Below are 12,020 nucleotides of genomic sequence, written 5' to 3'. Positions count from 1 at the left end.
CAGATTTCTTTTTTTATTGTAATGAACTAGTCATACCTTCCAGCTCCCTGCAGCCAAGTTCTGCAGGGCGCCTGCCGCCCCTTCCAGCGTGTCTGCATTTGAGCACTCAGAGAGCAGCGTGAGGTAGGGTTTGACTATTGAAGGGTGCCACAGCATCTGGATCCCTTTTGGTGGTTCTGCACAGTCTGGAAGAGGTCCTACTCCATCCCACTGGTGGAAGAAAAATGAGAGTAAACATCTTGAACATCCCAATATTTAACAATCCCAATACTGTCTTCTGCAAACATTACAGAAGAAAACAAAAGCAGGATGTTGTAACATTTGGTAAATAGCTACTGCGTGTGGGGTAATGCATTAGCCATCCCAATAGGAAAGTCCCCACTGAGGGCTCCAGGGAATATCCATGAGTGAATGTAAATGGCAGCGGAATGGATGGGCTCCCTGAGAACCATTCTAGCACATTGCTATAGGAAGGAAGGAGAAGAAATGGATTAATTTGGAGTGGACAGGGTAGAAGAAGGCTACAGATCAAGGGAGCTTATTTCACAGTTAAACATACTATCAACATAACATCATAGTAACAGTCAAATGCCCTCACTTCTGATGCATAACTGTTAACTGTGATAAATTCCCATATAATTTATAAAATGCATATTTGTTTGATTTTGAGTTTTATCACTGCCCCTATGGGCATCAAACAAATGGCAGATTGAGCAAAAGGGAGAAAATTGCTATTATTAGGTACACGGACATAGCTTTAGGCAAATCTAGGTCTTAGAGCAATTCTGATAGTTGTTAGCTCTGAATTGAATCTAACGAATTAACAGGAGAATGTGTAATTAAAAAGTAGTTACAAATGGTTTAAATATTATGGCTTACTGCACAAAGGAGTATCAATAGACCACTGAAGATGATAGTTACAAAAACCATGCAGCAACTTGGACAAACGATTACAATAAAAGTTAAATGAACAAAGCAGGAGGCAAAGCAATGTGGAGCTTACACTTTATACCAAGTAAAATGCTTCATAAAAAACATGTACTGATCATAAAAACTTATTAGTAAAATGTTTACCTTTCTTTTCTCTACATTTCAAAGTATGTTCTATTACTCTTATAATTTAAAAAATATTAAAAATTATGATAATGAATCTGGTCTTTGAACACACATCACCTTTGTCTTTTGTGAAAAATAAAGCCATGAGTATAGTGAGGTTAGAAATGAAGTTTCCCTATGTTTAGGGAAAATATTCCCATTTTCACTTTTGAAAACAATCACAGTAAAATGAAATAATCCTTTATAATTTTAGGGAGGATGTATTAAGTATTTCATTTCTTATGTTTATTAATGGCTATCTAAGATAAATACAGTATAAGTGACATATACTAAACGTTCCTGCAGATATTTTATATACATGCTTTTATTTATGTGTGTACATATGTGTACAAATACAAAATCACACCTGTATTTCAAAATATAGAACTTACACAAGTTCCTTAGTTCTAAAACTTTTGCTGGAAAAAAAATAGAGGCTTACTTCATATCCCTGTAACATAAAAATGGAGTATCGATAAAAATAATGTAGTTATTTACCTGTTACAAGTAACTTCAAGAATGTCATAATTTATTTTCCAAGAGAAAAAGCAAAAACTCACACCTCCTTTTTCTCAATTGTGATAACGGCTTATTAGCTTAAGTCAAGGCTAAAACTCAGAGATGAATAACATCCCCCACACAGATGCTGGACATCCCATCAAAGGTCATGCTCACTGACAGCATCACTCAATTTCAACTACAACAAAGACTGTCAATGAGGGAATCTTGTTTTTTTTTTTTTTTTTAACCAAAGCCACCTCTAACCATGTTCAAAGAAGACTTTGCACCCATGCACAGCCTGTCACTTAGAAAAAAACAAAAAACAAAATTGAAAGTGAACAAGCCTTGTCATATTGCTCCTGGTTCATCATTTGAGGGAGTGAGCCAACTCCCTTGCATAGAAAGAGAGCAGAAGGAAGAGACCAGTCATTCTGTAGGTTTGTTGGCTTAGGTGATGAAGCAGGGGTAATACTGACTTCTCAAAGGAAGCTGGCTTGCAGTATTTAATCCATCTGCTAGAGCAACAGGAAATGGAAAATCATTTCATTTGTATTTTTTTTTCATTTTGTATTGGTCATCTCCTTAAACTTTTAAGCTATCATTTTCATACAAAGATTTAATAATATTCAGAAAAACCAGACTATGAAATTTAGAACTCAACATGGATAAAATTTCTCTCTCATGTAAGAGCTAATGTAACAGCAGGAGGCATACAGGAGTAGTGTTTGCATACCCATTATGAATATGATGGCCAAACTATAAAAAGCAGCTGTGTTATCATTTTTTGGGGTTCACCTTGTTCTACTTTTTAACTTCCGTGTAGTAAAACAGGATAAATGGCTAAGTCAGTGGACAATTTTCTTCGGCTCTGACATGTGCTCTATGTAGCTCTTAAATACCTTTTATTGCATTCCTTTCTTAATGGCTACAGAGAATCTGAAGGAAATAAAAGGAAAACTGATGTGAATATGGCTAATCTTTGATGGCAACTAGAAATGAAGTTCAAAGGGGATCCTCTGCTATTTCAGAATGTTGATGGCACACTGGGATGTCCACACTGAAGAAAAAAGAATTATTTCAAAGTCAGTCAGTGTATCTGGCCTTTATCTGGATACTTTATTCAAACTTTTATTGAGTTAATAGGGAAAGAGTTATTGATTGTCCATGGAAAATAGATTTTTATCACCTATAAAGAGACCAGAAGTCATCTTTAAGAGTTGTGTTAATCTACTTGACATCATTATGTTGCCTTGGGAATTAGCATCCACAGGGCTGGCTATAATGCACTGGTGACAGCAGGATGGGATGGAAGTGTTAAGAGTTGTGCACATTCCAAATTTTCTTCTAGGGTAAAGATCCATGAGAAATCATGGGATGTGCAACTCTTTCACTGGAGTGGAAATATGTCACTTGTAAATCTACATACAATACACATCTGTTCTAAAATTGCTACACAACTGGCTCCTGGGCTGAAGGCAAGCAGTGCCTAAATCTTCAAGTCAAAACAGAGCATGTAGCTATTTAGTCCTAAGAACACAGGGTCAAATTTATAAGCCTTATGCAAACTGTGTTTGTTTGGAACTTTGTCTTGAGGGCATATTATCCAAAGTTCTCTAAAAGCTTGAAATATGAAAAAAATATAGAAAGAGGAAATGTCATCAAGTCAGGAGAGAGAGGTCTCTTTGTAATAAAGACAGGATGCAATCTAAGAGACAGAGCATTCCTAAGAAACCAGCAGGGGCAGTGCTGGCAGAGTATTTTCGATTGTGTCGTGTGCATTCTTGCTAAGTTGTGACACACACACAAACATATAAGTGTGTGTATGTGTTTATGTATCTTCATCTATCAGGTGGAAGTTTAAAAATCAAGCAGAGATCAGATCAAGGACAAGGAAAAGGAGAGAGGCATGTGTGGTTTAAGAGAGTTTTATTTCAGCTTGGGGAAAATTTTCAGTGAAAATCTCCCTTCTTGCTCAGTTTCACTCCTCATGCTTGAGTTAAATACTTATTCCTCAACTTTGTGCACATTCTTATTTTCCTTTGTTATATTTTAACAAAACGTGCAAAACTTCTAGTAGTTCTCAATTTATAAAGGTGTTATTTAAATGTTCACATTACACTTCATGCAAGTCATTCATGTGTCCTTAAATACCAGAAAAATATGTTTTCAGAAAAAATGCCAGAAAACACCCCAGAGAGTTATAGTTCCAGCATTAAAATTCCTTTTACTCATTGTCTTGTTTACAGGAATTTAGAATTTCACACATATATTTAGAACTCATGAAGCTAAGGATTGACTGGATTATACCAGAGTCTTTTGGATTTTTTTTAATGGATGATACTTTGGAATGAATTTTGTGTCCCCTTCAGACTCACAGGTTAAAGCCCTATAACCCCTGAGGAGATGGTATTTCCAGGTGGGGTGTCTGGGGGGTGATTAGGTGCACAAGAGGCCATGATGGGGGAGCCCCAGTGATGGGATTAGGTCCTTACCAAGAGGTTAAGGGTTCTCAGTTTTCTCTTTCTACCATGTAAGGACACAGCTGGAAGGTGACCATCTGTGACTCAGGAGGAATCCCTCAGCAGACACAAGCTGCTGGCCCTTGACCTTGGACTTCCAGCCTCCAGAACTGTGAGAAGTAAAGGTCTGTTGTTTAAGGCCCTCAGGTATGGTGGTTTGTTCAGCAGCCCCAGCCAGTTAAGACGAATTCCAGTAAACACTAGACATGGTATGGGCAGGATCCTGTGGCTACACTATGACCTTTTGGCATGGTGCTCTCTTGGGGCAGGCTGGTGGCAAAGCAAGGACAGTCTGGCAGATTATTTTGACAGGAGATCACAGAGCAAACCAATAGACTGATTTTGTCATCCCAAACAGCACCACGCTACTATTGTATTAGCAGCACTTATCTTTACTGGCTTCATCAGTAAAACCAATCAGTGAATAGTTTCTATTGTTCACTTTCTAAAATTGTATAGAATTGAAAATATGTATTCTCTCTTCCAGAAAGTCTATGTTCAAACCTTTCTGGAAAGAAAAGAGTAGAAAGCTCCCATGTTGGAAGCCAATAAGCTTCTGGAATCTGGACACTATGCTTTTTGATATGGTCATAGTCAGGGGTGGAGACACTTACCAGCCATTGTAAGAAATGTGTGCTTAGGAAGAAAATTACACAGGTGAAGGAATATGTTCAAGGTGTGGGTGTAAGGAAAAGAAAAGAAAAGAAAAAAATTCTTTGGGCTTCATTTTAATACTTTTGCTTCCTTGTGGGGTTTAAATTCTATTTAAGATTTCTGTCTTGGTTGGTTTGAAGATGGAATAGTGGAAGCCATTTGCTTCCTATCTGAAGAAAGATATGTGACTTACGGATAAACATCAGAAAGTTAAAAAACCAGAATGGAAAGATGCCTGCACACTTTACAAAGAGATTTTGTAAACATGGGCTTCTTGAAGAGATGGCGGCTCCCAAGACCATGCTAAAAATGATGCTCATAAAAGCCCCTACTGAATGAGAAGAATTAACTGGAGAGCTTCATCTCTACCCTCTGAAGGAGCTTGCAACTGTCCGTCTCCATCAACAAGGCCCTGGGCTGTGGACCAGCCAGGAGATGTGATTGAGAAGCACCCACCGAATCCGGGGGAAGGATTTACTTATTTGCCAGTGCTGAAATGCCCCGCTGCTCCTTCGTGTGGGCCTCGGCCATTTAAGTCTATGTAAAGAAAGGCAGCAAGAAAAAGGTATTCCTGCTGAGCAGCATCTTTGGAACACAAACAGGAAAGCCTCTTGTCCAGGAGGACTCACTGCTCTTACCTAGATTCCTCTGCCCAGGAGGGGCCGTCACAGTCATCTTCATTTTTAGGCAGTTCAGTGAAATAGACAATGGGCAGGCCAGAGAAATTGCAATATAAAGGGGGTGAATTTGCAGCAGCAGGGAAACACGCTGATGTTAAAAGCCTACCTTTTCCTTCCTGCTCAAGTCACACAATGCAGAAAGGAGAAAGAGAGAATTGCTCTAAGATGGTAAACCATCAGGGAATGTCTGCTCAGGCATGGTTTTGTGTCATTAGGCTGCAGCCCGTACCAAGTACTTTAAGAAGAAAAACTTAACACAGGTTCGTCCACCGTCTGCCATTTTTGCTTGACTTGGTTTGGTCGGCAGAGTTTCTGATTCTGGCTTTACAGTGTTTCATTCTCACTTCCAGTGTTTTGGGAGATGGGGGAGTAGAGAGGGACAGGGAACAGAAATGATGGCTACTTAAAAACTCCAAGCAATGATAAAAAGTCAGAAGAGAAATGATTCTTGTGTTGACTCTTGCAGATTTTGAGGAAAGGGTGGTTTGGGTGTCTAAATTCCCTGGGAGCTGTTCAGATGACAGTGCTATGGGGGACTGAGCCTGTGCAGAGTGGGGACAGAGGAGATGGCCAGGGAGCTGTATTTATGGGGCACACACTGTCTCCAGGCTCTCCCTGCAGAAGATATGAAGGGTTTTGCATTAGAGAGATTAGAAATGCTATTATTTAGTATTAAAGAGGAGGCAGGGATGGTATTTCTGAACAAGGTCTCAGAATAAAGAGATTCCAGGACAGCCTTGCTGACTCACCTCCATGGCTGTGGAGTCAAGGGGTCATGTAGGCACGTACCCCTTAGGGCAAGGGCAGAGAGAGGCTGGCGGTGCTGCCAGAGACTGGCACTGCTGCACTGTGCCCCACAGAGGGGTGTTATCAAGGCTGGTCCACAGCACGGGGCTCTCCCCTCCCTTTCTCCAAGTCACTGTGACAGAACCAACTGGAACACTACTGATGCTCATCTAGAATCCTCTTTGCTCCTAACTTTTTGACCACATCTGGGGAAACTTGGGCCATGAATCTCCCCATTACCTGCCATTTGAAGGAATTCTGTCCCTGACATGCAGGCCTCTGTCAGGGATCCTGCAGTCTTGTTTGTTTATATCTTTGGTGACCCATCCCCCAAAGACAGTCTACTACAATGTTCTCAGCTGGGGAAATGTTGCCATGCAAGGGGACACTGGGGAATGTCTGGAGATATTTTGGTTGTCACAGCTGGGGGAGGTGGTGCTATACTGGGCAGAGGCTAGGAATGTTTTATGCATCTCACAATGCACAGGACAGCCCCCCCAACTGAAAATTATACAGCTCAAAATGTCAATAGTGGCAAGGTTGAGGAACCCTGATCTAGTACTGTAAGACCCAGAGGATTTACTGATAGTATGGAGTCCTGAACGGCAAAATGTAAATAAGGAAACTAAGTGAGGCACCTAACATGGAGTTTTGTCTGCAAACTCAGTGAAAGTAGAACATTTTTAGGTGATGGGATACGGTTTGTATAAGAGGTGTGGAAGACGTAGAAGAATCTTACTCATTCATTCATGGTGGGAAAAGGAGTCACTGTGTAAAAATGTGCAGCCATGATCTTTGCGGGCTCCTGAGATCTGTTGCTTTGAGGACATGAAACATCATGTCTTGAATCACTGGGCCCCTGGCACGTGGTGAGGCAAAAGCAGGCTCTCCTGGAACCAGCTGTGAGGAATGGGCGGCAGCTTAAATAAGCAGATGGTCAGACAGGAAATGGTATTAAGCAGCAAAAGAAAAAGTCTGGTTACTAATAAGAAGTGAAAACTGTTAGGAAAAAAGAAGAACAACCTGTGATCCTGGAAAATGAGAACTTGAAAGCGTCAAGGATTTCATGAAGGGCAGATCCATCAGATGGAACTAAATCAAATCAGAATGTGCTTAAACCTTTGCTGGCATCTAGAGTGATGAAGATAAATTTTGGCTTGTGTATCCAAAGCCTTCAAAACGTTCACCTGGTCTATGTATTTCACTTTTAAGAATTTATTCTTGAGAAGCAGTTAAGGATATAGGTGAGATTTAACTACACAGGCTATTACAGTTTCCATGACTTGAAACTTGGAAGCGACCTCGTTTTCCAATAATCGGGGATCGGTTCACACATCATGGTGCACACCTACAGTGGTGTTCTCGGTAGCTCTCCCACATTCTGATGTCAGCAATGGCTTGCTGTCAAGGAACAGGTCATGCTGAGTTGAGTGATTAGTTGTGTAAAACAGCACACAGAGTGAGGCAGAGTGGGCATGGTCCACACCTGTCCCCTTTTCCTTGGTGTGCCAAGGTGGGCACTGGGTACAATCACCTGAGTGCTGGTAATCAGGTGCTACACTGTTTGCAGAGAATTTGCAAACAGTGAAATGAACAGAAGTCTGTTGTTTTTTTTTATTACTATGTGCTGACAGTTCTCAACAAGATCAGTGATAAAATATCCATCTCCCAGGGATGGAGAGCCCCTACTGCACCCCTAAGTGTGCCTCTGCAACCGTTTTCCTCTTAGGTAAGAGAATGTCCTGGGGTCTTGGATGCCCTGCGAAATCTACACTTCCCTCCTCCCTTGCAGCTCGGGTGCTAATGTGACCCAATGCAAAGCAACAAGGCATGAGCAACAGTGATGTGTGTGACTTTTGGGGGACCCTTCCCGTCTTCTTGGCCCCATTTCTGCTCCTGCACTGTGTGTGTGAGGAGCCACTGTGGACCATGAGAAGGAGGGAGTATCCTAAAGAGGAGAGCATGAGAGACCTAAGGAACCTCTGAAGACTGCAGAGCATCAGCCACCCCTCATGCCTTCACATTAGTGGGAAAACACTTTTCTCCTCTAAGACCCTATGAACTTGGCTGTCTGAGGTGGGCCCTCAAGCATACTCTAACTAATGTAGTATAATTGTAGTTTGAAGGGTTAAACAAAGCTGTTCATAAATGTGGAGCAAGAAAAAGATCTGGAAGAATACATGCCTGGGTATAAATTGCACTGGTGGTTCTCTCTAGGAGAGGGATGGTGTGCGTGTGTGTGTTATTTTCTTTTTGTAGCTTATTGCTATTTTAGTCATGTATTTACATATCATGTGTGCACATGTGTATATACATATATTTACATGTATATTTATGTTTATAATTAACAGCTATTTTGTCAGAAATAAGGAGAAACTTATTTAAAATTCAAATCTTCAATGCAGTGATTCAAACTAGCAATATTATTCAAATTGTGCTTTGGGATACTGATTACTATTTAGTCTCAGAGTCTTTTTTTCTCAGCCAGTGGCATCCATATGGTGCAGTGGGCAATGTGTGAAGCTCTTGAAAAAGTGATACCCAGCCCAAAGTCCTAAAAACCCAAGGAGGTCTTTCTGGTGATGGGATTTTGTGACATCTAATGCCATCCATGTATGTCATGTGTTAACAGACTCAGAATAAAGCATTTTTTAGTCTGGCATGATCAAAAGTTCTGCCTCTCCAGGGGCACTTTGAGATACACATGCAAACTTGTTGACATGAATTGTGAATTCTCAAATGATTATTGTGATATAGAATGTCATTAGTTTGGGGAATCCTGCAGATTCAGGATGTTCACTCAGAATGTAATAAAATGCAGCATAGCCACAAGAAGTTGAACAGTGCAAACTATAAATGGAAAGAGAAGGTCTACAGAACACTCTTGGCTCACCATGGCCCCTGGAAGCAAAGCATCAGCAAGAAGGAAGCGGATGAGGCTGGGCAGGTCACAGCCATGAGCATTTCTGGAAACCCTCCCTTCCCCCCGCCAAGCCCAAGCAAGAGTGAGAGGCCACTGTGAACCCCAGATAGACTGTCATTCAGCATAGCTCATGCTCGGTGCTGGGCTGGAAGTCAGAGACAGAAAGGAGACTCACACAGCCCTCCCGTTGGAAAATTCACTCTCTGTGGGTATCATCTTGGTTGTCCATAGCTCACAATGTGATTGCACTGGAGGAGGAGTTTAGATAAAACCATGGGGAAGCAAATCAGCATGTTGTTCACTTTTTACTTGGGGAAAAATCTTGAAAGGGTGTAGCTGGTGTTTCTTTGGTCTTAAAAGATGATTCTCGAAGTGGTGGAAGAAGAGGTGAGGAATGCGGACAGAAGGACAGTATGGGCACAAGCCTGAAGGAGGGCCCGTGGGATGTCAGGATGGGCCAGGAGATGGGCAGGCGGAAGGCCTCGGAGGTTCTGCCAAGATGTGTCTGTTATCATGGAAAATAAGGGGGCTTTAAAGATTTTATGCCGAAGCCTGTTAGTATTGCTTTTTGTGCATAAAATCTCACTGATATAAGTGAAACCTCTTGCTCATCTGTGCATTTGGCATCTACAACAGAAGAAAGAGGTGGACAAGTACAATACTACTTATTCTTTATTTGACTATTACTCACTGAACTGTGAAACAAAGATTATCAGGGAAGAAATTCTACCATGTCAAAATGTGAGAGCAGAATCATCTATGAATTCTGATAGGCTTATGTCCTTCCCCATGTGGATACATATATATCTGTCCATGAGAATTTAAAAACTCACAAGTGATATCTGAGCAGAAAAGAGAGGTTTTGAGTTCTAGGGAACCTTGCTTATTTATTCATTTATTTACTTATCCCAGAGGGTTTCTCTGTACTCTGTTAAGTCCACATTGAGTGGGTCTTAAAGGCTGAGGTCTGCTCTCCAGGAACAAGGAGTATCCTGTAACTGCCAAACCACCTTTGAGCACCTCCTATCCCAGCACATAATTGCAGGGACCTTGGCCATATCTCAAACTGAAAAAAGAAATGCTTATTTATACAAAAGGTGGGAAAGTAAATAAGCTAATTTTATCTATTTCAATTTCCCTGGATTTGGGTTTTAGCTTGCCACCCCTGCCCTGCTGTGCCAGGTTGTGGGCACAAAGCCCTGTTAGAAGGCAGTGGAGACACTGCCAGGTGAGAGGGGCCGCTTGGCACATGACATGCACGCTGCTTGCAGTGGAGGGGAGGTGGTTCTGCCTGAAAAAAGCTAGAGAAGCTAGCAATTTCCTGTAATTCAGCAATAGGCACTGAACACAGAGTCAGAAATTTAAAAACTTGCAAAGCCCTTTGGACCAGAATACAGGGGCTCATGGCTTGATGGTTCTTGAATATTTTGACAGCAACCATTTCTTGAAATAAGAGCATGAATGAAGCATATCTTGGTATCAAATATTTTCTTGAATTATTCCTAGTAGGAATCTAAAAAAAAAAGATTTTTATTATAACTAAATCTGACCTACAGATAACATTTTCCTAAGGTACAGAATACCAATGCCAAAGGTTAGTGTCAACATAAATTTCTGGAATATAGCAAACTCTAGCATCAATAACTAAACTGATTATGATTTTCACACATTTGCTTCCTGATAAAATCTCTGGCTCTTCTGTCCAGGGAAGTGTCTCTTGTAGATGAGATAGCCTTTCCCTTCAGTTAGCTCTGTGAGCCTTTCTCTGAAGCATCTTAAATTTAAGAGAATAAAATGTACTCATTTTTACAAGCAAACATTGACTTACTTGGGTAGTGCCTTGTGAAATATTATTTCTAGATGGTATTTGAAGAAGTTACAAATGTAATGCCCCTTGTAGAAAATTTGTAAATACGTAAGTATAAAAACAATCAATCACAATCTTCTGTCTTTGATGTTACTACACTTTCTTAGAACACATAATTTTTGTTCACGCATGTATTTCATATTTGCATGCGGCATGTATTTTCAAAATTGGCCAAGTTTTATTTATATCTATGTGCATATACACCTCTGTTTTTATCTTTCTCCACTTCATTTTGTATTTTATATATACATCTCTAATCACTACATATTCTTTAAAACCTTACTTTATGAGCAGTGGAGATTCCAGGGGATGGATGGTATCTGACCATTTTTAAAGCTGTAAGCCTTGGCGAGTTAAATCAGTTTGCAGGCTCTGAGGGTAACCTGTTTTTCTGGAGTTAGCAAGGAGGGAGAGCTTTGTCCTAGAGAGGCCGGGAGCATTGCATTCCTCACCTTGCTGTAACCTGTTAACAGTGATGGATTAGGGCCTTGAGCCCCCACTTGAAGCAGCCCACCTTTAACTCCCTTAGACTCCTTGCAATGCTCTCCCCAAGTGCAAAGCCTTCAGGAGGACGCCCTTCTTCCCTGCGGGGGCCCCACGCTACCTCAAATGCCCCTCTTCCCCAGCAGGTGGCGCCATCTAGACTCAGTTCTGTCCCGAGACTGGCTGACACGCCAGAAACCCGGTGTGATGGCGCCTTGGTACTCCTCTCCTCCTTCACTTCAGATGACAAATACTCACTTGGACTTTTGTCAAAAATTATAGAATTCTATTAATCTCTTCACCTGCCTCAACTTATAAAAGAGCTCACTGGTGTCATAATATATGGCTCAAAGGACAGTGTTCTAAAGGGGAAAACTACACACAATAAAGCTTCACAGAGGCAGCTAGCAGCTTGCAAGAAGGCCTGTATCTCGGATGGAAGGCCATGGATATTCTCTTCTGATCCTGACTTCTCTGGACTAAGTCAGCCCCTAATCTCAGCTGTCACTTGA

The 12,020-nt window shown here is 41.1% G+C and overlaps 1 protein-coding gene across 6 annotated transcripts in view; it reads right to left on the bottom strand.

The window, feature by feature from the left end:
* The window catches only part of CTNND2 (catenin delta 2), a 947,950-nt gene that overhangs the window by 121,816 nt on the left and 814,114 nt on the right, over positions 1 to 12,020 (bottom strand). For all 6 annotated transcript variants that reach the window (XM_036896685.2, XM_036896686.2, XM_036896687.2 and 3 more), the window contains one exon: positions 37 to 210. In XM_036896685.2, the coding sequence (XP_036752580.2) occupies positions 37 to 210 (174 nt within the window). The remainder of the gene's footprint in view (positions 1 to 36; positions 211 to 12,020) is intronic.

Source organism: Manis pentadactyla, chromosome 2, assembly GCF_030020395.1.
Source record: "Manis pentadactyla isolate mManPen7 chromosome 2, mManPen7.hap1, whole genome shotgun sequence".
Taxonomy (NCBI): domain Eukaryota; kingdom Metazoa; phylum Chordata; class Mammalia; order Pholidota; family Manidae; genus Manis; species Manis pentadactyla.
This window is presented reverse-complemented; position numbering and strand designations above follow the sequence as displayed.